Below are 26,491 nucleotides of genomic sequence, written 5' to 3' on the forward strand. Positions count from 1 at the left end.
TCTATTTCTCCTGTTGTTTCCACTTTGACATTTCTAACTCAGGTCTCCTACACCGAGCGCCTAGAGAACACTGAGTACACAGAGGAGGCAGCTGCGCTGTCCCCTGGGCACCCGTCGGCAGACGGCCCACTCGCTAATTCTCTGACCTCGGGTGAGTCACTCAAACGTCTATGAGTGTCGGGGGTCCTTAAAATGCTGCGCATGTCACCAGGTTGTCAAGAGAGATATGTATGGGTTAGCGCTTTGTGTTGTGTAGCCCTAGTCTTTATGCCTGCTTTATGATAGATTTGCCAGTTCACCCTGCAGCTTTAAAGGACGCCCCATCAGCCCTCACTCGCGCCCCGCCCCTCGCCCCTAAATTGCAAATCCAGTGCCTCCTCCTGCGGTGGCCGCGGAGGCTTCTCAGGGACTCCTCCCCTCGCGGAGGCAGAGCGCCCACTAACGCCAGGCCCTGGCTCGCAGATGACCGCGAAGCTCCAGGCGCTCTTGGCCTCCGGGAGAAGGCAGCTTTCTTTGCAGAGGAGTTTGTAACGTCTGCTTCCTCTAGGGCCGCCTCTAGCTCTTAAATGAATATACGCTAGAGTCGCCCCGCTCACAGTCCCGTTCTTTCGTCTTCCAAGACCTGCAAAACAAAGCTTCCCTCGGCCCGGAAGCCCTGCCAGCCCCCAAGCCTCCCTCTAGCACCAGCCACGCCCCACCAACCAGACCTGGTTCCCCCCTCCGCCCCCTCGCCTCATTTTTGATTTCGGCGCGCCGCGAGCCTAGGTTGGAGGTGAGCACACTTCCCGTCTGATTGTAGCTAGGGTGGGTGGGGCTAAGGCCGCGGCGGTGAATTATGGGGGTTAAGACTACAGGAGGTGGGTGACGATTGGTTCCTGAATGAGGAGGGCGGAGTAAAAGGCGGAAGCAGGCGTTGGGGGTGGGGGTGGTTTCGGGGAAGAGGAAAGAAGCAGTGGGATGGAAGTAGTTGGGTGTCCACAGCACGGTAGGAGGTCAGGGTGGTAGGGTCCTTCGGGGTCTGTCAGCCTAGCGTGGCGTAATCATTGTTGACCTTCTCTCCTCAGGGACCTTATGTTTTCTGAAGACCGGCGTCCGAGATGGCCCGAATAAAGGAAAGAGCTTCTACGTGTGCCGGGCGGACACATGCAGCTTCGTGCAGGCCACCGAGTAGGTCTCGAGCTGGGCACGATTCCCTGCGACTGCGCGTGGCCTCCCAGGAGTCGTCTCCGGCTCCCCGCTTCCCACAAGGACTAGGAGAGCTGGGACCCCTGGTCTGCGGAGCCAGGGCCCTTTAAGTAGTTGGTAATCCCAGGAAAGCGTGGCATGTTAGGGACACGCTCCGCCACGGCTTCCTGTGTGACCCAAGGCTGGTTACTTTCCCTCTCTGGGCCGCCAATTCCCTAACTTATAACATGGAGGATTGGCTACATCTGGATCCTTCTGGTCCTTTTCAGTTCTGGGTTTCTGTTCACCAGTCAGGCCTTGACCCTCCCTTCTCCTGCTTGAACATTACCCCCTTCCCATTTAAGTGAGGCATACAGGCATAGCAGAAATGAACTGGTGCCATCTTTGCACTAGTTTTAGGCCGAACTGGTTTTTATTTATTTATCTTAAATTTTTTATTTATTTATTTAGTTTTGTTTGCATTGGGTCCTCGTTGCTGCACGCTGGCTTTCTCTAGTTGGGCAGAACGGGGGCTACTCTTAGTTGCGGTGTGCAGGCTTCTCATTGCGGTGGCTTCTCTTGTTGTGGAGCACAGGCTCTAGGCACGCGGGCTTCAGTAGTTGTGGTGCATAGGCTCAGTAGCTGTGGCGCATAGACTCAGTAGTTGTGGTTCATGGGCTCTAGAGCACAACAGGCTCAGTACTTGTGGTGCATGGGCTTAGTTGCTCCGCAGGATGTGGGATCTTGGCGGACTAGGGCTCGAACCGGTGTCCCCTGCATTGGCAGGCAGATTCTTAACCACTGCGCCACCAGGGAGGCCCTCCAGCTGGTTTTTAAATGTTTGAAGTTAGAACACTCTGGTAGTCAGATTAACAGCCCCCTTTAAAAATAGTATTCTCTGCATTTAAGTGGTGAGATTGATATTCCAAAGAAACAAATTACTTTAGGGATATAAGCTGAAAGAAACATCAGAAATCTGATTCAGCAGTCTAGTTTTTTTACAAAGGTGAAAGCTGAGACCCAGAAATATTAAGCATCTTCTTTGAAGTGAGGAAAGTTAATACTGTTCTCATAAAGTGTTGTTAATGTTTTCACAGTACCAAGTGTCCATAGTTTCTATGTGAAATTTTAAACTGTCACATCATTATGCATTTTTCCTGCTTTCTACTTAACTTGGTTTAGAAAAGGTATTTTTCTACGTATGTAAGGCACATAATGGATATCAATACTAGAAAATAAAGTATTTTTTCAACACATACATTAACTTCTCATGTTTCCCCCAAATGATTTAGATGATTTGTGTTTTTGTTATGCTTTGAAACTAAGTTGAAGATTTTTTACCCTTTTTCAGATTTAGAAAATAAATTTTTAGAGAAAATATTTTCTTAGCCTTCCAGTAAGTTTTTACATTTGAAAGAAATTACTGGGATCCAATTTAATTAAATACAAAGTGACTCTATTTAAATCAGTGTTAAATCTTAATATAGAAGGGACCAAACAAAAATACTCAAGCTATCAACACCATATCATTATGGCAGAGTTTACTGTTTAATTTCTGATATATATATGGAGCTTCTTAGGTTCAGTACCTAGCTCAAGTTTCATGAGACATGAAAGCCCATTCAGATTTGTAGGAGTTAAACATTAATAGAAGCATAAGATTTGGTTTTAAGTGAAGAGAAAAATGTCCTTATATAGCTTACCATTTATAAGAACATATTGCTATACAAACTAGTACAATAATATTTGATATGAAGACGGTTATTTGATAAATTCGACCTCTTTGGAATGTCTAGTAACCAGAATATAAGCAAAAAGACAAAGAAAATGCCACAGGTCATGTGAGACTACTTTAGATCTTCACTCTCAAATGTTATACATAAATTCTTTCATAGTAAGAAGTTGGAAGGGAGGAGTTGAACTTATGCCAACCAAGCATGAAGCAAATTAGTAGAGTGTGTTTGCAGAGTTGGCATGTGAACAACACTGAGTGACAGCTAACAGGTTATCAGGAAAAAGGATGATGGAAGAACCTGGGGAAAATTCACAGCTTGGAGGTATTGCATTATAGTGGTCGCATAGCACAGCATCATTTTAAACTTGAGTCCTCAGGAAAAAGATAGGTATATTTACTGTCATATTTTATTTGGAGGCATGAGAAGAGATGAAAGCTGTGGGCCCTTTCCCCAGAGGAATGCACATAGACATAAAAGTGTGGGGGATTTACAAACCCAGTAGAGGTCATACATGGACCCTTAAGTTTAAAACCCATATTCTGGATTTAATTTTAGGATATTGACCTCTATTCTTTGCCTCCTAAAACAAAATTTCAATTTTTTTTCCCTCTAGCATTCCTGTTTCTCATTGTTTATTGCATGAGGACTTTGCAGTAGAGCTTCAGGGTCTGTTTCTATCACAGGGCAAGAAAGAATACAGGTAAGTGTCTAAAAGGAACAGCTAAGTGTATTTTTGTTTTGCTTGGCCTGGTGGAGTTACAGTCAGGTGTTTTCCTAGGATTGACTATTCTTTAAAAGTCATTAAAAAACAAACGGTATTTCTATATATATCGAATACCTTTTGGGCTGTCACTTCCTAACTTCTGAGCTACTGGTTAATGTGAGAAGCCTGACTTCCGGTTAATTTCTGGATAAACTGCTCTACCTCCCTCCCTCTCCAGCTCTCAAGTAGCGAATTTAACATCAGCCCACCAATGGTCATTAACTTGTGCTAACTCATCAACTTTCTCATTCTGGTAGTACAACGAGGTAATGTGTAAAAATGTCTAATGTATGTTAAGTACTCAATAAACGCTAGTTTCCCTTTTATGGGAACTCAGAGAAAGGGCAGAGAAGTCTATATAGGTGGCAGATATTTGTCATGAGTATTGAAAAATAAGTAGGAATTCGCTAGGGGCAAAATTGTCATATTTAACAAATCAGTATCCTGCATTAGTGTACAGGGGCATGAAGTAATTGCAAGCATTTGGTTCAGTAGTAGTTTAGCACATATTTGAGTGGAGACTTCAGAAGATAAGACTGGCCAGGAAGGCAGGGGCCAGATGTAATGTTTTTATATGATATTCTGTGCAGTTTGGAATTTATATATTCTAGATCAATTTTTCCCCCCAAGTATAGGCATTCAAGTACCATCGTCACAATTTTTACATAACTGAAAACTGCCTGTACTACTGTATTTCTTAACTGAGTTATGCATGCAGTAAGATGCACAGTTCTTTTAAGTGTTCAACCGGTTGAGTTTTGAGAAAGGTATATACCCATCCTTATAACCAAGATCCCAGTCAAAATATAGAATATTTATTTCCGTTACCCCATTAAGTGCCATTGGATCCCTTCTAGTTAATCCCCCCACCCACTGTAGCCAATCATTGTTTTGATTCATACTGTATGTATTCTTTTGTATCTGGCTTTTATGTAACAGTATCTGTGAGATTCATCCATGTGGTTGTGTGTATCAGTAATTCATTTTTTTAAAATAAATTTATTTATTTTTTGGCTGTTTTGGGTCTTCGTTGCTGCGCACGGGCTTTCTCTACCTGTGGCGAGCGGAGGCTGCTCTTTGTTGCGGTGCGCGGGCTTCTCATTGCGGTGGCTTCTCTTTGTTGCAGAGCACGGGCTCTAGGGCATGCAGGCTTCAGTAGTTGTGGCATGCAGGCTCAGTAGTTGTGGCTCGCGGGCTCTACAGCACAGGCTCAGCAGTTGTGGCACATGGGCTTAGTTGCTCTGCAGCATGTGGGATCTTCCTAGACCAGGGATCGAACCCATGTGTCCTGCATTGGCAGGCGGATTCTTAACCACTGCGCCACCAGGGAAGTCCCCAGTAATTCATTCTTTATTATTGCCCAGTTGAATTCCATTTTATGAATACCATTTTGAATACCATTTATGAAGACCATTTTGTTTCATGTGGTTTTTTGCCATTTCTGTATATCTTCTTTGATGGAGTATCTGTTTAAAATTTTTGCCCATTTTTTAAATTGAAATTTTTTTTTTTTAAATTGAAATTTTTAAATGACATAATTGTAGAGTCACAAGCAATTAAAAGAAATATTGATTGTACAGAGGGATCCTCTGTAGACTTTACCTAATGGTAACATTTTGCAAAATTTAGTATAATATCGTAACTAGGATATTGATATTTATGTTGATAATCCACTGATCTCATTTGTAAAGATAGTTTTACTTGTACTAATTTGTGTGTGTACATATACATTTAGTTCTATACAACTTTATCAAGTGTAGTTTTGTGTATTCACTGCAACAGTCAAGATATTGAGTGGTTCCATTACCAGAGGATCCTTCTTGTTGCCCTTTTATAACCACATCCACCTTCCTCGTTTCCCCCTGTTCACCCCTGCCAATCATGAACCTGATCTACAGCTCTAAAATTTTGTCATTTCAAAATGTTACATACATGGAATCATACAGCATTACTTTGGGGGATTTTTGCCTATTTTTAAAATTGAGTTGTCTTTTGTTATTGAGTTGAGAGAGTTCTTTATGTATTCTCTGTAGAAGTCCTTTGGTGGATATATGGATTGTGAATGTTTTCTCCCAATCTGTGGCTTTCATTTTCTTGACTATCTTTTGAGGAGCAGAAGCTTTTCATTTTATGAGGTCCAATTTATCATTTTGTTATGGTTTGTGCTTTTTGTGTTCTCTGAGAAATCTTTGCCTACCTCAAGATCATAAAGTTCTCCAGTGGTTTCTTCTAGAAGTTTTATAGTTTTTTTTTTTAATGGCTTTTTTGTTTAGTCTATGCTCTACCTCATATTATCAATAATTTGGGGTACCTCATGAGATTCAAACTGAGCTTCATTTAATTTTTCATATAGTAATGAATGAATGTCATTCAATTGTTTCAGCACCATTTTTTGAAGACTTTCCTTTCCCCATGGAAACGCTTGGCACCTTTGTTGAAAAATCGGTTGACCACCACATGGGGGTCTATTTTTGGACTTGCTAAGCTCTTCCATTGATCTATTTGCCTAACCTGACAAGATCAGATAAAGTCATGTGAATCCAACTTTCCTTTTCAAGATTGGCTATTCTAGGTCCTTTACATTTCCATATAAAATGTAGAATCGACTTTTAAAATTTCCTCAGAAAACTCAGTTGGGATTCCATTGAACCTATGTAGATGAGTTTGGGGAGAACTGACATCAATATTGATCTTCCAGTTTATGAGCATGGTATATTATTTATTTATGACTTTTAAAATTTCAGCATTATGGAATAGTTCTCATTATAGAGTACTCTACCCTTTTGGTTAAATTTAGTCCTCAGTGTTAATGTTTTTTGACACTGTTGTAAATGGAATTTTTTTTTTTTTCTGGCTGCACCATGCGGTTTGTGGGATCTTAGTTCCCCAACCAGAGATTGAACCCTGGCCATTGGCAGTGAAAGTGCAGAGTCCTAACCACTCGACTGCCATGGAATTCCCTATAAATGGAATTTTTAAAAAATTCACTTTTCTGTTGTTTTTTGCTAGTACAGTGGTGCCAGTAAGCCTCTAGTACGTGAAGTTAGGATGTTCTCCTTTACACACTACTGGGGGCCCTGAATCATACAGAGATATTGTTCTATGTGGTAGGAAGACGCCAAAGAACTTTATTCAATTTACATTGAAAGAAGAACTATGGAAGTTAGATTAGGAAGTGAAGGCAGTGGAGGCACGGAGCCCACTGAACTAATAGTTGCTATTGAATGCCTACTACGTGGCATGTTCTTTACCTCTTATCTTCATAGAATCTGCTGTGAGAGGTTTCAATATCCCTGTTGTATAGACAGATGAGGAAACACTTAGAGAGGTTAGAGAAGGAATCTGAGGTGCCATGGTTACGATGTGGCATCACTGGGATTTAAGCCTAGGTCTAACCAACTCCAGGCACACCCACCTTCTCTAAGTGAAAGATGGGTTTGGATTGAAGCCTTGGCAGTGGAGTTGGGTGCACTTAGACTGGAGAACACTTGCTGAAATGGATATGGCACGTTTCCTGGTAGGGTGTTTAAGCACGTTTAAGCATGTTCTTTCCTCCATTTACTCAGCTGGGACAGTGGTCATGGTAGCCCCGACTTCACTCAGTTGTGAGGGTTCACTGAGGCCGTGTGTGTGGTGCACTTAGTCTGGCATTCGGCACGTGGTCAGTGCTCAGGAAATGGTTGCCTAGTTGGGTTTATGGATGATGAGTTTACCATTAAGCAAGACAAGGAAGGAAAGGTAACACCAGTAGAGGATGGCTAACACATACAGCTTTGGACTCATTGTGTCTTATGTATGTATGAAACCAGCTAGCAAAGTGAGTGGGCAGCTCCGAAGAAAGGTCTAAGCTGAAGACAGAAGTTTGAGAACTTGTCTCTAATATTCTTCACACTAGGTAGATGAGGCTGAGAGGTGATCATTATTTTAAAAATAGAAAAAGAATGCTTGAATGTATTTCTTTTAGTCCAGATCTAGAACACTTATTAGGAGGTACTTGAGCTTTAAAAAGCTTGTTTTAGGACAAATAAAATACAGTTCTACAACAAATTAAAAACAAAGCAAAAAATCCAACAAGTATCCTGATAGGTGGTACAGGCTGGAAATTTAAAAAGAAATAGGTAATGTGTCTATGGATGATGACTTCCTTAGCAGACAGTAAGGCATTTAGCCAGAACCCCTATACTCTGGAGGACGATGTCAGGGAGTACAGCCTTTCCTTCCCCAAAACTGGGTTTTCTTTTCAGGAACTTAAAGTACTTTACATGCTTGAATTGATACCATTATGTTTAACGCTTAACCTAGCTAGGAGACAGGTGTAGCAGAGTAATGCAGGGGAGGTATAAACCAAAGTAGGACTAAGATGCCCATTTTTGTTACCTTGGAGTAAAGCCACTTTTGTGTGTAGTTCTCTAACTAAACACCAGATGGTACCACTCACCAGCGTTTGACTGACCCTCAGCCATGAGCATTTTTAATGCCCAGTTTTTGGGCATTAAAGAAAACTATGATAGTCCCTCGGTAGAACCAGAGGGAACAACCCTTGCTTTGACGTTAATGACATGGCACACGTTGATATACAGATGTTGGGCATTGTCATCCAGCTCCTGAGTTCATGTTCTCTCCCCTCTCTCTCTCTCTTTTAGCTTTCATTCTCAAGGATATGGGGTCAAAATAGATGGTAATATTCTTTTGTCTGTAGTTGGGTAAAACCAACCAGTTATTTTATTTCTTTAAATAACTGGTTGTAGTGGGATGTTCAAAATACTTCATTTTTCATACCACTTGAATGTTTGCATGTCTAGGAAACTCCTTGTATGGTTGGTTACTGGGTAGAATTGACATGCAGGTTATTTAACCCAGTGATGATTACCTAGGCTGATGACGGAGAGGCATTTGGGCATGAACCAGACCCATGCAGAAGGACCTCAGGCCCAGCAACCCATGAAGAACTCCACTCAATAAAGCCAGGACTTTTACTAGGTGCTGTAGAGTGTCGTGCACTGTGCTGTATCATAGAAGTAATCCTTGTGTGGAGAGGATATTAACCCTTTGTAATATGTGTAGAAATTACTTTTGCCAGTTAGCCTTTTTTTTTTTTTGCGGTACGCGGGCCTCTCACCGTTGTGGCCTCTCCCGTTGCGGAGCACAGGCTCCGGACGCGCAGGTTCAGCGGCCATGACTCACGGGCCCAGCCGCTCCGCGGCACGTGGGATCCTCCAGGACCGGGGCACGAACCCGTGTCCCCTGCATCGGCAGGCGGACTCTCAACCACTGCGCCGCCAGGGAAGCCCCCTCAGTTTGCCTTTTGTCTTGTAATTTCACCTACAGTATTGTTACTATATGGAAGTTTAATACTTTTATGTAGTCAAATTACTAAATCCTTTCTCAGCTGCAGGATTTTGTCATTCCCTTTTCACTTGAGGATTACAAAAATATTCATCTCCATTTTTTTCCTAGAACATTTACAGTTTCATTCTTTTTTTTTTTTAAATAAATTTGTTTACTTATTTATTTTTGGCTGCGTTGGGTTTTTGTTGCTGCGTGCCGGCTTTCTCTAGTTGTGGTGAGCAGGGGCTACTCTTCGTTGTGGTGCTCAGGCTTCTCGTTGTGGTGGCTTCTTGTTGCGGCGCACAGGCTCTAGGCGTGCGGGATTGAGTAGTTGTGGCACACGGGCTCAGTAGTTATGGCTCACGGGCTCTAGAGCGCAGGCTCCGTAGTTGTGGCGCACGGGCTTAGTTGCTCCGCGGCATGTGGGATCTTCCAAGACCAGGGCTCGAACCTGTGTCCCCTGTATTGGCAGGCGGATTCTTAACCACTGCGCCACCAGGGAAGTCCTACAGTTTCATTCTTTACATTTTTTGTTCCATCTTGAATTTTTGTGTAAAAGGATGAGGTAGAAATCCAGCTTTATGTTTCTCCGTTGCTGCATATATAGATGTGAACCCATATTTCTAAGGTCCCTGTGACACAATTGGGATAAGAGGCACATGGAGGTTGGTGAGCAGTCCGATCTGCACATAGAGTGCTATACTGGATGTGTTCAAGTGCCAGATGCTTCTGTGACTGTAAGACTAACAGTAGGAGATTAAGGCTGATGAAGGTTACTGAGAAAGTGGAGGAACTGAGACTTGGATTTGGCCTTGAATGACCTCTTGCTGGTTTCTTCATCATTATTGTTCATAACCTATGTCCTGGAAAATAATTAATGAATATACTGTAGAAATTATGCTCTTTTTTCATAGTGGAATCAGTATTTGCTTTCTCTATGAGAATATATTTCCACTGCTTTCTCTGTTGATTTACAATTTAATAAATGTAACAAACTTTTTATCCTAAAAGCAGAGAAGCCCACCCAGATTGATTTTAATAAAAATGTAAGTAGAAGCATTTTTGCACTGTGCCTAGCACATAGTTGATGCTCAGTGTGTGTTGTTTTCTTCCCTCTTTCTCCAAATCTTGCCCTTCTCCTAAAAGTCTTTGCGGCGTGGGCTTTAAAACAGATACTATAAAATATTCTTTCAGTAAAGGTTTCAAGTACTTGATACACTTTCAACAACAGCAGGAATTTGTTCTTGACTTATTTTCATAAGTAGTAGTACTCCTTAATAGTAGCCAGTACTTTGAATTTTCATGCATTCAAGGCATTTCAGAAATTTTCAGAACTATATGTTCAATATAGTATCCTATTGCAGTAAGAAAAATTAGAAACCAATACATGTTTTTTAAAATTGTGAGCTTGAATGGGAAAACTGTGAGTTTGTATGAGAGGGGCTGGTCCTGTTTTCTTTTTAACTTGACGTTTATGGAATACTTGTCCATTTTGGGGCTTGTTATCTTTGCTTCTATGTCCAAGTGAAGCATGGCGTTGAGGGGTCGTGACCTGCTCAGGGTTTGTTTTTGAGTTAGGACTCAGACTGTTGTGATTACTGTTGTATATCACGGTACTAATTTAAGAAGTTTGAAAAAGAACAAGAAATTAAACGGAAAGAAAGCAGAAAAAAGGAATTAGTGCAGGTAAAACAAATTTAATGAGTTAGAAAGCAGCAAAAAGAGAACTAATAAATAAAACCTAGAAGCTAATTGATGAAGAAAAACAATGAAGGCTCTAATCCACAGTATGAGATATAGATAGTTGCCTTACGGATATATTAAAACACATGTGAAATGACATATACAAAAGGTTATTCGTTGTGATATTGCTTTTAATAGGAAAGACTTGGAAACAACCAAACTGGCCCCATCAAGAGGGTCTGGTTAAATAAATAATGGAACATCCTTATAGTGGAAAACTGCAGCTGTGTAAAAAACTGTGCAGCTGTAGAAAAAATATATATATATGGAAGTCCTTTATGTATATGTTTTTATAGAAAAATCTCCAAGACATTGTTAAGTTTAAAAAAAAAAAAGCAAGCAAGGTATTTAGTAGAGAGTAGAGAAGGAAGAAATAAGATATTGATCTGAATATGCATTAAAACCATCTCTGGAAAGGCAAACAAAAAATTAATGAAAATGGTTACTTGGGAGGGATGTGAACGGAACATATGAGGAGGGGGTGCTTTTCACTGCCATTTTACACTTTTTGATTGAGTATATTACCTATTTAAACAATTAAAATATGTTATTTTAAAAGCTCTTATTTAACTGATTACATGTTTTTGAGAAGTCATTTGGGGTAAGGAAAAAATCAGTAGGTTCTGTTTAATTCAGCAGTACTTAACTATTATGTACAAAAGGCGAAGCTTAGTTACGAATGAAGAGATCATATATGGTTATAGCCTTCTGGTTGCTGAAAATATAGTTGGGCAGACAGGCAGATACAAGTGTACTACAGCTATATACAACAAAAATAGAGAAGCAGTACAATGAATGAACAGGGCAGGGGACGTGGGAAAACCTTGCAAAGGAGGTATGTCTTGAACTAGGTGTGGAGGGACCTGTAGGACTATGACAGCTGGTGATGGGGTAATGGTGGGCAAATAGGGATAAGGAGGACATCCTTTGGATGGAGGATGGTACACATGCAAAGTCCAGTAGGATAGAGAGTGCGTGGCTTAGTTTGAGGATGGGACAGGGTAGCTATTTCTGGATAGCTGGAGTATAGGTAGTGTTTGTGTGAGCAGGGACTGTCTTGCACTGGGATGTAAGTCTGTATTCAGTCTTTTTTTTCTTAGTGGAAAATTGAAAAAATATACAAAATTAGAATAATACAGCACATGAGCTTCAACAATCACCAATTCATGGCTAATCTTGTTCCATATATACCCTACCCACTCCACCCCCCACCTCCTGCCATATTTGGAAACAGATCCCAGATAATGTCATTTCTTCTGTAAATATTTCAGTGTGTAGCTCTAAAAGATATGAACTATTTTTTTTTAACCAGGTGGAGTACAGATTTCTAGTAGATTCATAAATGTTATAAATAGTTTATTTTTTGGTAGTTTTTGTTCATTTGCTTAAGTCAAGATCTAAATAAGGTCCACAGATTGCAGTTGATTGATAGGTTTTTTAAGTCTCTTAAGTAGGTTCCTCCCAATCTTTTTTTCTCCCTTGTGATTTACTTGTTGAAGGAATCAAGTTGTTTATCTTAATAGCATTTCCCACTGTTAAGAGTTTGCAGATTACATCCCCTGGTCTAGTTTTATGTGTTCCTCTGTTGTTTGTATTTCCTGTAAATCGGTAATTGGATCCAAGTTTGACCAGATTCAGGTTAGTTTTTGTTTGTTTTGGTTTGGCTTGTTTTTTTTTTTAAATTTATTTTTGGCTGTGTTGGGTCTTCGTTGCTGCGTGCAGGCTTTCTCTAGTTGTGGAGAGCGGGGGCTACTCTTCATTGCAGTGGCTTCTCTTGTTGTGGAGCACAAGATCTAGGCATGCAGACTTCAGTAATTGTGGCACGTGGGCTCAGTAGTTGTGGCTTGCAGGCTCTAGAGCGCAGGCTCCGTAGTTGTGGCGCACAGGCTTCGTTGCTCCACGGCATGTGGGATCTTCCCGGACTAGGGCTTGAACCCATGTCCCCTGCCTTGGCAGGCAGATTCTTAACCACTGCGCCACCAGGGAAGTCCGTGGCTTGGTTTTTTTGTTTGTTTTTACTTTATGGGAAGTATTATGGCTTCCCATTAGGGACACATAATGTCTGTTTATCTCCTTTTTTCTGATTTTAGCAGTCCTTGCTGATCAGTGTTCCCATGTCAGTTATTCTGTAGAGTTAAAAGAATAAATCTATGAATACCCTCTGGTTACCATGACATCTGTATCCTTTCAGTTCTCAGCTCTTATAAATATCCTGTGAGATAAAGAACTTTTAACTGTCGTACATATAAGAGTAATTGGTTTCAAGTGACCTTTGGAAGCTGGTATCAAATAATCGTAAGATGTTTTCTTGGGTTAAAAACAAATTTATCTCTTGTTTTAATGTATTTTCACAAATTTGATTATTTCTGTTTTATACTTCATTAGGTTATTCTTCCGATGTGTTAGAAGTAAGGCAGAGGGGAAGCAATGGTGTGGAAATATCCCATGGCAGGTAGGAATTATTCATCTGTTTTCAAACCTGACTATTAAGATTGTTTAATCTGTGGGATCGCCTGAAAAGACCCTGAAGTCCAGTATAAACTGGTTTTCATTGTACTATCTCTGAAAGACAGTTCTTTTCTTTAAGCATGGTAGACCTTGTTGGGACTCTTAATTCAAAGGACCATTTGGGTCTTAAATATAGTTAGTATCCTGCTATTTAGGGAAAAAATTAAATTTACTTGACTAACTTCAGCATGTTTTTATAGACTGATATCTATTTGATGTTGGTATAAGCTGAGTATAATTCATAAGCTTCTAGAATGTGAGAATTAGGAGAGACCCTACAGAAATCCAGTACATGAGGAGCTAGACTGTACAAGGTCATGAAACTTGTTTTTGTAGGGAGATAGCTTGGACTTAAGATTCTGGATTTGCACCGTGAAACCTTCCTAGAGCCAAAATCAAAGCACATATAGGGTACTGTTTAAGTTTTGGGAAAAGTTCATCTTGAGAGAATAGTTTTTCATGAAAAGTATACATTGTGGCTATTGCTATCATTAAAACACTTTGACTTGGTCACTACTGTTCCTTGAGGCCTGGAAAAGCAGTGATCACGGACAGAGAAGGAACCAAGCATTGAAAGTACTGTTAAGAAACGAATTCTTTGTGAGTTTGGCAGTCCTTTCTAGAGGGAGAAATGATCCTAGGAACATTCAGAAAAATTGGACTGCTTTTACTGTGTTTCCATTTCCGCTGAAAAAAGGTATTCTAGATGTTAAGGTTGCTTCAATATTTTATATTAAGATTATTTCCTTTGCTTTTAGGATCCTAATTCCGAAGAACATTCTGTAACCAGTAAGTCTCAGCATGCCTCTGAGATATCTCGTTATCCTTCCAGCCAGCAGAGAAACCCGTTCAAGTTAATTGACAAGAGTCAAGAACCATCCCTCCGGAAGCAGTTCATCAAAGGTGAAGATGAGGAAAGGACAGCTGATAAGAAGCAAAGGGAAAAGAGAGATCCACTCCTGGATCAAAAGAAGGAACAGAAGCCTGAATCTAAGTGCTGGATGGAGAAAGATCTCTCATCTGGCCTGGTGGTAAAGGAAAAACAATCGGCTGTTCAAGAGACGCAGCAAGGGGAGAAGACAGAGTTTCATAGTGCTGCAAAGGAGGTTGAAGGGGTGCACAAAAGAAACCTTTCTGAGACGAAATCCAAACAGGTCCGTGGGAATGAGCTGAGAGAACCATCTGCATCTCAGGAGAGGTCAAATGGTGAGAGGCATTCTCTCCAAAAAGAATCAGAACCTCCAAGGGAAAAGGAAACTCAGCCTTTGCCTCGAATTGTTCACAGTCAACACCCAATAAGCCAGTCCCTGAAAGGGGGACACCTCAGCAAGGAGCACCCCAAGAGCTGGGAGGCTAGAGAAACAAAGGCAAAGAATGACACAAGCACGCAGACCCTCCATAAAAGTCTGCTCCAGGGCCATTTGCAGGCACAGCCGGAGACCCGGGGCACGCCCGCTCCAAAGGGACCGGCTGCTCAGCCTGCACCGCTGGCTGCAGGGCACCCCCAGGGAGAGATGCGAGACGCCGATACAAGCAGTGGTGACAGTGAGGAAGATGATGTTGTTTTTGTTTCCTCTAAGCCAGGGAGCCCCTTGCTCTTTGACTTGACTCTAGACTCACAGAAGAACCTTCAATTCCCTGGTCAGAGTGTGCAAAGAAAAATTTCTCCTGACTCAGGCGTTTCCAAGAAGGGAGAATCTTCAGACCCAGAAGCCCAACGTGTGTACCTCACAACACAGCTGAAACAAAAGAAGGTACTACTGACCTGTGTTTTGTTTGTAAGTTTGGAGCATTGCTTGCTGTGGGCAGATAAGGGACACCACAAACAAGTTAAATATATTAACGTGAGAAAGGTTTTAGTGGTGAATGTTTAGTTTCTGCCTTTTGCTATGTTTATATTTTCAGGCTTGGTAAGTCACGTGGGTTTAGAAAGAAAAAAGTTTCTGGTTTTCACACATATAGTTAAAAGACCGTGATTTCAGAGTTTTAGCATTTTAGGCTATTTTAATCTGAAGCTATCTTTCTAATGACTTGAGAGGAGTGACCCATGTTATAGGATCTGTTTTCCAGAGCACATTGGCATCTGTGAACATCCAGGCTCTTCCAGACAAGGGTCAGAAGTTGTTCAAGCAACTTCAGGAGCTGGAGGATGCGCTGAGTGCCCTGGCCCTCTCCCCAGAGCAAGGTAAAAGGGGTTCTGCCCCCAGTCCCGCAGTTTGCATGAACTTCAGGAGACGTTCGAGAGGCGTTTCAATAAAGAATAGGTTGACTCATTCACTTGCTCATCTTGTTATCTGTCACTGAGCTTCCTTTATAAGTTATACCTGTGATTTATAAAAACTTCCTCCTATTTCCTGTGGACTCAAGTCTTTTTCCCATTGTTTAAGAAATGGTTTAAATGCTGTGCTCTCTCAGAAGTCTTCCCCAGCTCATGGCGATCCCCTCTCTTGACCTCACCTCATGCGTAGAATTCCTTCACTTTTCTGAAGTGTAATCTGTTCTTCCCTTGTTTTTTGAGCAGGCACTAATGAGAAGAGTAACACTCAAGTACCACAGCAGAGTAACTTCACCAAAACGACCACTGATCCTCCCCACTTGGTGCCTCCCAAACCCCTGCAGGGCCGGGATCTCCAGCCTCTGGGTTATCTAGGACTGACGGCTGCCCACCAGGAGGCTGCTGGAGGGTCTGATCGGTGCTGTGGAGGTGAGATCCGAGGGCCTGGCCCTGGTGGGAACTGCTACACCTACGAGTTAAATGCTGCCTCGTAGATACCTTTGTAACCATGAAAAGGGAGAAACCATTCTGAGTTGCCTGTGTGGTAGAGCTCGTGATGCTCAGCTAAGTTTATACACGGCGTAATTTAGATCTTTGTGAGGGCAGAGACTGTCTGCCCTGTTCAGTGACCTTGTTCACGGTCCTTGATCGGTCGGCCCGGTGGTCGGCGTATGGGAGTCATCCAGTAGATGTTTGTGAATGAAAACTTGAACTCGTATCATGATGAGGGAGGCAGGCCAGTGGATATGTTTCTAGTCCTGTGTGTGTGCGTGTGCGTGCGCACTGAGGTAGAGCAGGGGCCTATGCGACCGTGACCAGTACACTCAGAGAGCAGCACCACCCGATTTAAATGAGTGTTTCCATCCTGAACTCTGCAGAAGACAATGAATCCAGAAGCACCCGCAGAATGAAGAGCCCAGGTAGAGCCTCAACTATGTAATATGATTGGTTGGTTTGCTGACCAGGACACAGGACCTCGAGTGGGCTGGCAGCGAGGAGAAAAGCTAAAGCCAGTTTTCCCCCAGCTGAGAACTGCTCGAGATATAGGGAGGGAAAAGGAGAGAAAAAAGAAAACAGGAGGAAAGGAGGGGAGAAAGGTTGGAGGGCAGTAGTCAACAAGCGGGTGAGGAATAGATGGGGTGCCAGATGAAGCAAAGGTCTCTTTAAAAGGGCACAGAGAAAACATACTTACATGTATGAAATAGATAAACAACAGGGACCTACTGTATAGCACAGGGAACTATACTCAATATCTTGTAATAACCTATAATGGAAAAGAATCTGAAAAAGAACAATATATAAAGAATATGTGTGTATGTAACTGAATCACTTTGCTGTACACTTGAAACGAACACAACATTGTAAATTAACTATACTTCCATTAAAAAAAAAAAGAAAAAAAGTACTTGGTCCAGTGGCACAGCATAGCTATGCTCCAGACTGTTTGAAGAACATTGCTGTGTGACAGCGTCATTCAGTAATCACCGTGGTGATGGAGTTGCCTAGAGAAATTAAGTTATGGTGGATTATTAAGGTAAGAAGTTATGTAATATGTTTAGGAAAGAATTCCATGAAAATACCTTTTCATTTAAAAACATTTTAACATTTAAGTCAATAATTAATTTTTGTTTGTCTTAGAAATCTCTTATTTGGATACTTCATCCCTAAACTTGCAACCAGCTAAGGTGCTTGTGTTTATTAATGAACTTCAGTAGAAGTTCTCTGTGTAGAATGAGTGGGCTCCAGCACTCAAGTATTATATTCTCGGTGCTGTGCAGGCAGCGTGGGACGCACACTGTAGGGGCTGTCTCTCCCTGTCTGCCTAAACTTCGGCAGACTCCCTGTTGCTCAACCTCTTCTATTGCTGGCTTTTCTTCTTTGCGTCCAGCCCCAGGGGTCTTTTTTTTCGAAAATTCTCATGGTATTACCTTCTTCCCTGCCACCTCTTCAAAGCTGAAAGAGAAAAAAATATTATGGGTTATCTTATTTTTTATTATACTTTATTTTGTCCTCTATTAGAACACTTGATAATGTGATTTTAAAAAATAACAGACAAACAGAGACTAGGGATAATGAAGCCTGTGAGTCTAGGAGAATCTGGAGGCAAGAATTTTTAGTCCATACAGGTCCATCATCTGGCAAATTATGAACTGCCTTTTTGCAGCTCTGGCCAGAACATAATACTCGCAGCACTTTTAGGTAACCTCCATTTGTACACAGGCCCTATGAGCCAAGGTCGCCTTCGCGCAGTGTGGCAAATCACAAGTGAAGCCATTGATGAGCTGCATCGATCACTTGAGTCACGTCCTGGCGAGACAGCTGTGGCAGAGGATCCAGCTGGGTTGAAGGTGAGCCAGGAAGGCCCACAGGGCAGAGTGTCTCATAACAGTATCCCAGCGCCCACGAGGAGGGGGACCAACTACTGTGAAAGTGCCCATCAGAGTGCCATTCTGACATATCTTTTCTACAGATAATGCTCAAGTGGCTTCCCTTGCAGTATTTTCTTTTTTTCTGTTTAGCAGTGGGAAGAAAAAAACAGCAGTTTTTTTTTTTTTTTCTTAAAGTCATACAGTTATGTATGTCTGTAGCAGTAACAGATCCATTTATTGAGCTTCAGTAGGTGCCACAAGGTTGCAAAGGAATTGCTGCTCTTAGTGGACTAGTTGGGGTGAAAGTGCACGTACAACCTATGTAAGACAACTAGACAATGACTGTAAGAAAACGTGCATTGTCATGTACTGTATGCAAAGTACAAAGGGATTCGAAATAAAAGAAAAGTTACTCTAGGTCAGCAGTATTATTTGTGCCTTAAAGAAACCACAAGCCTAGAGATAGGGTAGAAACCAAATACTCCAGTTAGAGGGAGTGGTGCTCAGAGGGAAGATACAGAGATTGGTATTAATAAGTGATGATCAGGTGACATCAGTGCCTGAGCTGGGAGCAGCAGGTGATGTAACTAAGCAGGAAGAGTCCCTTGCTGTGGAGCCTGGCATTGGTGAAGGAACTTAGACTGGAATGGCTCAAGAGATATTATGGAATCACTGTAGAATTTTGAGCAGGGATGTTTTGTGAAGGTTTTTTATGTCACAGAGTTCAGGATAAACTGGAGGAAGGAAAGCCTAGAAGGTGGGCCCCCAGTTAAAGGGCTATCAGTTTATGACTAGCAGTGCGGACTGGGACATTGCCCACAGAGAGGAGAGGCACATTTAAGAGATAATGAGGAAGGGCCAGTGGAATGGCTGGTAAAAGTCGGGTGGCCAGTCAGAGGTCTCGGCTGCAAACAGTAGAAACTGACTTGGGCTGATTAAGCAGACAAAGCAGGACTCTCACTTGAGAGCGGGAGAGGCGGCTCTTGATAGACATGCTGGACAACTGGCATCAGTGACAACTGTCCGGGGCAGACCAGGACGTGTGGTGAGAGGGAGGAGTCCAGGACTTCAAGGCGAAACGAGCGGCTGATCTGACAACTAGAATATTGGGAGGGTCACTTAGAGAAAATAAACAAGTAGAGTATGGAGTCCATGTGGCCAGGCTGCTGCATAGCCTCTCATCAGGAACTGGTACTTAACTTTCGGTTATTACCTTTGTCAGATCCCTTTGCTGCCGCACCAGAAGCAGGCATTAGCCTGGCTGCTATGGCGGGAAGGTCAGAAGCCACGAGGAGGAATCCTGGGTGAGTCTGGTGTTAGGCTAAGAGCCAACAAATGCAGTGCTTCGTTCAGTCCTCTCAACTCTGGGTAGGTACTCTAATGCCCCATTTGACAGATGAGGAGACTGTGGTGTGGGAAGTTTAAGCCACGTGCTCCAGAGTCCACAGCCATAGGATCAGTCAGGTCTTGGTTGCAGGCAGTAGAGCTTGGCTGTGGCTGATGAAGCAGAGGGAGGGTTTATTCTGTGGTGGCCCACAGACTCTCTGGGAGATGTGGAGGGCCGGGCTGGACTTCTAGGAGCAATGGCCAAAGTCGAGTCGCCAACGGAGTGTCCTGTAAGATCTGTCATGGCTGCTCTGTGCCATCGAGCAGTAGGAGAAAGCACTGCCGCCCCAAAATCAAACACTGCCGTCTCCAACCTTCCCTGTAGAAAGCATTTCACGAGGAGCCTCTTTTCTAAAGTTACTCACATCTGAATCGAAGTCTGGTGTGAGTGTAAGTGCTCTGTAGAGCCAGGTCATGCTGCTGGTGCCTTAGCTGCAGAAGAGGCAGGAATTAAGTGTTCCAGGCTCTGCTTTGCAGACTCGTCACGCTAAAGTTTTCCAAGGTGCTCAACTTCCAGAAAGCATGACAGATGTCCACTATGGCTAGTAAGTGGCTGCGTCTGGGTCTCCAAGACCACCTCCGGGTTGGATGATTTGCTAGGATGCACAACATATAGTCATATTCGTGGTTGTAATTTATTACAGTCAAATAAATTGAATAATAATTGAGCGATTTGATTTGATATAGGTCAAAATTAGCAAAGGAAGAAGGCACTTGGGGCCAAGTCCAAGGGAAACCAGGTTCAAGTTCCAGAGGCCTGTCCCAGTGGAGTCACTCAGTGTGTGCTTAAGTCTTCCACATGTAAAATGTTGCCAACCAGGAAAGCTTGTTAGTGATTCGGTACCCAGGGTTTTTACTGGGGGCTGGTCACATAGGCAGCTTCAGCCTGGCAGGTACTGAAATTTCAGATTCCAGAAGGAAAGCAGGTGTTCAGCATAAACTGTACTAGTATGGGGGGGACCCCTCCTGAAATCCAAGTTCCCAGATGCCAGCCAAGGGCCAGCCTTGTAAGCTGACCTTCCAAAGGAGAGTAGTCAGCTGCTGTGTTAGCTCTGCACCGTGGCAGAACCAGACTTTGAACCAGAGCCCATGTTGTGACATTTTACTTCTGCTTACGTCAGAATGAGTATTTAAACTGTTAAAAAGGGAATAATAATATTGTATAGGGTATAAATAGTAAATTGGATAAGCTCAGTAACCGGCACAATGATGGTACCCAAGAACTGCTAGTTTATGACCTTCTTTGACGAATAAGTTAAGGGGATGGAGGACTGTCTTGAGTTAACTCTTAACTCCAAAAGTGTGGTAGTAAAGTGGGTGGTAGGCTATATCTACTGGACCTTTTTGCTTTTGCAGGGAAATAAATAAGACTAGGCAACATCATCAAACTGAGGGAGATATCAATGAGTGTATTGGATAAGCAACAATATAACATGGAGACTCGAATAAGATCTAAATAATAAGTTTAAAATTTTACAAAAGTCCTAGTAAATGTCTTTGACCTAGATCGCAAAATAAATAGCAAGAGTTAGTGTTCATTTTAATAAGAAAGACAAAGGCTTCAACAGAGGAGGCAAAGCATGGTGACTCGAATGGCACTGACAGCAGAGAGGCCCAGGGCTGGTGTCTGCCCGGGGCTGCTTCTCTTGAAGCTGAGCTGCTTCTTTGCCCTAAATAGTTACCTCTCCTATTTGTGTTTTTATTTTCCAGCGGATGATATGGGGTTAGGAAAAACCCTGACAATGATTGCACTCATCCTGACCCAGAAGAATCAAGAGAAAAACAAAGAAAAGGACAAAACCACGGCTTTGGCTTGGCTTTCCACAAATGGTATTCAAACACCTGCTGTTTCCTACATCACGTGAGGCAGTGGAGAGTGGAAATTTTTCAGCTATGAAAGGATGCCTTTGGTCATATTTAATTTATTGGAAAACTAGCATTAGACTACTTTACTGTAGTATCATTTCTGACACTGAATACGCTAACTAGAAGTGATCATTTTTTCCTTTTAATATAAGGTTAGCTTGACCTGTGATTAGGAACAATTTCATGGAGAAAGCTAAGGCTCCAGAAAACTTAGTTTAAACCTAATGATTATTTTTGTTAATGTTAAGGATATAACTATAGGATAGATCCAAATTAGTTAATATATTATTTTTTGAAAGAAGATCTGTGACAAGTTCAGATTTTAGCCACCAAAGCAGACACTGTTTTCCATGTTTCTGAACTACCAGAAGTTTCCAGATTCTAGACAATTTCTCTTATTTCAACCTCTGTTTTTAAAATGTAATAACTGTATAAGTACCTTAAAGGTCCCATATATTATGTAGAGCCAACACCACATGTAAATTGCCATGTACACATGTACATTTCTCAGTTGGTTAGATAGTTAAGGAATCTGTGGCCATCTGCTCTCAGGGCCTCTAGTGACCACTGTTGCAGCTGGACCCTGTGTCCCTGTGTGTAGTAGCAGCATGTGCGTACCTGCACACACACAAAGGATAGGGGGCAGTGGTACAAATACTCCGGCAAATACTAACTCCGACAAATACTAACTGGTTCCGAAGTAATGTTCGCTTGACCTAGGGAATTTTGTACTTATACTTTAATGTGAATGTAATTAAGTTATGCTTTTCAGAGAAAAGTAATAATACTCCTTTGTAATGAATCAACTCAGGATGAGTTAGGAAATGATCCAGCTTCTACATTCTGGCCACTGTGAAAGCACACTGGGGTTTTTTGGGTTTTTAAAGTGAAGTCATGTGCTACCCACTTTCCTCGCCCTCTTTAGCCTCTCTGTCTTCCACTTTTGTAGGGGAAAATAATGGTTTTGAGTTAAAAGATTACTTCTTCCGTTTTCTGTTCTACTTCATGCGTACTTCACTTTATTGCACTTCACAGATACTGTTTTTTACAAATTGAGGGTTTGTGTCAGCCCTGTGTTGAGCAAGTCTTTTGGCGCCATTGTTCCAACAGCATTCGCTCACTTCGCGTCTCCATGTCACATTTTGGTAATTCTTGCAATACTTCAAACCATCCACCAGTAAAAAGATTATGACTTGCTGGAGGCTCAGATGATGTTAGCATTTTTAAGCAATGAAGTATTTTCAAATTAAGCTATGCACCTTTTTAAAAAAACGTAATGCTATTTCACACTTAACAGACTATAGTGTAGTGTAAACATACCTTTTATATGCACTGGGAAACGAGAAAGTTTGTGTGACTCACTTTATTGTGATACTCACTTTATTGCTGTGGTCTAGATCCAGACCCTCAGTATCTCCAAGGTATAAGCTATGTGTAGAAATAGAAGCAGCAGTTGTTAAAAATATTGATTGAAGGAATAAGTGTCAGTCAAGGGAAAGAGGTAATGCCTTTAAGAAGTTAAAACTATTTAATGAATGTAACGAGGTGTTGATTTTCTTTTCCCCTCTCAAGACTCCTCTGAGTTCACTTCCCATGGAACACTAGTCATCTGTCCTGCTTCCCTGATCCATCATTGGAAAAGTGAGGTCGAGAAACGTGTGAGCAGCAACAAACTAAGAGTCTATCTGTATCATGGGCCAAACCGGGATCAACGTGCAAAAGTGTAAGTGCAGAAATATTGCAGTCAGTATGAGGTGCTCAGCATCTTGGCTCAGGGGGCCTTTTTTTTTTTTTTTTTTTTTTGTGGTACGCAGTCCTCTCACTGTTGTGGCCTCTCCTGTTGCGGAGCACAGGCTCCGGACGCGCAGTCTCAGTGGCTATGGCTCACGGGCCCAGCCGCTCCACGGCATGTAGGATCTTCCCGGATCCTACATGCATTTATTGCAGTTCTCTCAGGTACACAATATTAAGCTTCCTTGGAAAAAGAATTGCGCTTTTCATCAAGAATCTTTACATGTAAAGAGTATAGGTGAGGTAAACTGAAAGTGTACATGTATCTTTATGCCCAAATGTCAAAGCTAGATTAATGGGTTTTCACAAATCCATTACAGAATGAGGAGGAGAAAACACCATTGCTGTAAGATGAACAGTACTTCGAGGGTTTCTTACTTCCTTGGGACTTTAGTGTCATCTATGTCAAATTAACTAAATATTAACTTCCAACCCTACCCGGCTTTCTGTTCTTGCCAGATCACTTCAAGCATAATATGACCCCACCAGAGATGATCTTTTCTGACTTGGCTGGGAAGAGGGAGGCTGTTCTAGTTACAGCGAATAATCTGTAAAAATGACGAGTGGTAAGCAATAAGGAAGTCAGGTGTATAAAATTTACCTCTCCAGAGTCATGTGTGTGTGAATTAAGGACATAAATTAATGAGTTCTGCTGTCTGTCCTTCCAGCCGTAGGCATTTTTGTGAAAGAACCAGTTCTGTCTCACATTGTCAGAGTCGTGGCGGGATGGTTTAACTTTTGCTCTTTGTTATATCTATGCAGCCTCTCCACATATGACATCGTGGTCACTACCTACAGCCTTCTGGCCAAGGAGATTCCCACAAAGAAGCAAGAGGGAGAGATGCCAGGTGCAAACCTCAGTGTGAAGGTGAGACGTGGGTGCTGCCAGGGAAGTAGGGTTGGAACCGCGGCTCGTTTAATAGGAGTCTTTTCACAGCATTAGAGATGGCAAAGGTACCCTCCCATAAGGTCATGAACATTCGAACTGTTTCACCTGTGGAAACAGAGAGTTCTTTCCTCTGTCCCTTCTCTTTTAACTCTAGACAACCTCCTCAGCAATAAAGGTGGAGATGGTGCAGTAGTTTGCTGTGTTTTAGAAACAATAACTACATTGCAGTTGAGGTGGTGGTCATAACACATGAATAATGTGATATACTTCACTTGTTACAGTGTTTATTTGAGAGTTCTGGGGGTATATTCTCAGGATGTGTTTTATATTTCGTGTTAGGACTAGTATTTTCATATGAAGCCATTATTCCCTGCCTTCCTCCACTTTCTAGGAAAAGGAGTTGCAAATAATAAGGCTACAGTGGGCCAGAGGCTAAATGATAACCAGGGGAAAAAACCTGAATGTTTGTTGCTGTGTCCAGGGTAGTCTCAGTTACATAGAGTAGAGGCTTTATTGCATAGATATTGTGGGCTTTTTCCCTCTGAAAATACAGTGTTGCCCCAAGAACTACTCTTTTGCATATGCTTTTATTCTTAGTACAATAGGATAGTCACAGCTTTCTGTATTTGGGGAGATATCTAGAACGCTTCTCTGTCTCATGACCAACTCTGCCTTCTCTTGGATGATTAACTTTTCAGATTCCTCAGTAATTCCTCTTAGCTTTGAGGCTAAAACCCTCATCCCTTTAAATGATATATTAGGCCTTTTACAGTCTTGCCCTGCCTGTGTGGCCTTCTTCCCCCACACCCCAGCCCTCCCAGTGGCACCCCATGCTCAGCTGTACCAAAGATCTGTCCTGCTCTTGTGCCTTTGTTCTCCCTCTGAATGGAATGCTTTGCCTCTCCCTCTGGTTAAATGCATCTCCTAGCACCCTGTGCTTGCTTATGTCACCGCTCACCCCTTTAATTCCCCAAATATTGAGTATCTGCTGATGCCAAAATCTTGGCTCTCTGTGCACCGATGTCGAATAGAAGTACGGAGACAGAGTTTGGAGGAGAAAAGAAAGGGTAGTCTTATTCTTTGCCAGGCAAAGAGGGAACACAGCAGGCCAGCACCTCAAAAACGCCCCCCCCCCCCCCCCCCCCCCCGCAATCCCTGGGGAATCAAGAGAAGTCTTACAGGTGGGGCTCACAGTCTGGGGTAGGTGATAAGGATCAAAGTAGTGAAGGTCTTGCATTTTTCTTCTTCCTGCATTATTTCAAAACAGTCACAGCTGGCATCAGGCAACCTGGTAATTGGGTCCGTTCTTCATCTCTGGGTTATCCACCCGCAACCTTCTTTCCGAAATGCAGAACGCTACAAGGGGTGATTTGCTACAAGGGAGTGTAGGGGGTGTGAACACCAGGTGCAGGATGTAATTCCCATGGAGATGGAGAGTGTTAGGTGCAGGATGTAATTCAGTCAGAGAGTGTTAGGGGTTAGCTTTGTGAAGGATAAATCTAGTTACAGACACTGCAGATTAGTAACAGTTAAAATAAAACTAGGATTGCTTAACTCTTTCAGGCCAGTTGATGCTCCTTCTCCACCCTGTTCATTGTTCCCTTTATTTTCCTTGTTATCAGGAGAGGAAAAACCTCATTTCTATTTTTGTTGTAACGCTACCCCATGCCAGATGGTATTTCAGGTATTAAGGGTACTGCAGTGAACAAGACCAACTAGATTCCTACTGTCCTGTATTGAATTATCCAGTGGGATTTACTATATATACATTGTGTGTAATGATCTTTATGCTTGTTTTATTTTTTCTCCCCTGCTAGATTGTGAGCTCCTTGAGAGTAGGAAATGTTCTTTGTGTCTGGCTTAGTATTTTATATATAAAAGTAGACTTTTATGTATGTACCACATCTTCTTTATCCATTCCTCTGTTGATGGACACTTAGGCTGCTTCCATGTCCTGGCTATTGTAAATAGTGCTGCACTGGACATTGTGGTGCATGTATCTTTTTGAATTATGGTTTTCTCCAGATATATGCCCAGGAGTAGGATTGTTGGATCATGGCAACTCTATTTTTAGTTTTTTAAGGAACCTCCATACTGTTCTCCGTAATGGCTGTATCAATTTACATTCCCACCAAGAGTGTAGGAGGGTTCCCTTTTCTCCACACCCTCTGCAGCATTTGTTGTTTGTAGACTTTTTGATGATGGCCATTCTGACGGGTGTGAGGTGATACCTCATTGTAATTTTGATTTGCATTTCTCTGATAATTAGTGATGTTGAGCATCTTTTCATGTGCCTCTTGGCCATCTATATGTCTTCTTTGGAGAAATGTCTATTTAGATCTTCCAGCCATTGTTTGATTGGGTTGTTTGTTTTCTTGATATTGAGCTGCCCCAGCTGTTTGTATATTTTGGAGATTAATCCCTTGTCAGTCGCTTTGTAAATATTTTCTCCCATTCTGTGGGTTGTCTTTTCATTTTGTCTATGGTTTCCTTTGCTGTGCGAAATCTTTTTTAAGTGTCATTAGGTCCCATTTGTTTATTTTTGCTTTTCTTTTCATGGCTCTAGGAGGTGGATCAAAAAAGAGCTTGCTGAGATTTATGTCAGAGAATGTTCTGCCTATGTTTTCCTCTAAGAGTTTGATAGTGTCCAGTCTTACATTTATGACTTTAATC

At 42.1% G+C, this 26,491-nt stretch overlaps 1 protein-coding gene across 2 annotated transcripts in view; it reads left to right on the forward strand.

Moving 5' to 3' along the window:
• The first annotated feature begins 949 nt into the window (after positions 1–949).
• TTF2 (transcription termination factor 2) overlaps positions 950–26,491 on the forward strand; it is a 40,067-nt gene continuing 14,525 nt past the window's right edge. Inside the window, exons 1-13 of one of the 2 annotated variants that reach the window (XM_065881326.1) lie at positions 958–985; positions 1,065–1,167; positions 3,514–3,600; positions 13,120–13,186; positions 14,001–14,996; positions 15,313–15,427; positions 15,764–15,940; positions 16,034–16,049; positions 17,748–17,865; positions 19,109–19,190; positions 20,983–21,102; positions 22,711–22,861; positions 23,692–23,797. In XM_065881326.1, coding sequence (XP_065737398.1) covers positions 958–985; positions 1,065–1,167; positions 3,514–3,600; positions 13,120–13,186; positions 14,001–14,996; positions 15,313–15,427; positions 15,764–15,940; positions 16,034–16,049; positions 17,748–17,865; positions 19,109–19,190; positions 20,983–21,102; positions 22,711–22,861; positions 23,692–23,797 — 2,166 coding nt within the window. Of the gene's footprint in view, positions 986–1,064; positions 1,168–3,513; positions 3,601–13,119; positions 13,187–14,000; positions 14,997–15,312; positions 15,428–15,763; positions 15,947–16,033; positions 16,050–17,737; positions 17,866–19,108; positions 19,191–20,982; positions 21,103–22,710; positions 22,862–23,691; positions 23,798–26,491 lie in introns of both variants that reach the window. The other variant, XM_065881334.1, reaches the window with a different exon arrangement.

Source organism: Phocoena phocoena, chromosome 1, assembly GCF_963924675.1.
Source record: "Phocoena phocoena chromosome 1, mPhoPho1.1, whole genome shotgun sequence".
NCBI classification, from domain to species: Eukaryota; Metazoa; Chordata; class Mammalia; order Artiodactyla; family Phocoenidae; genus Phocoena; species Phocoena phocoena.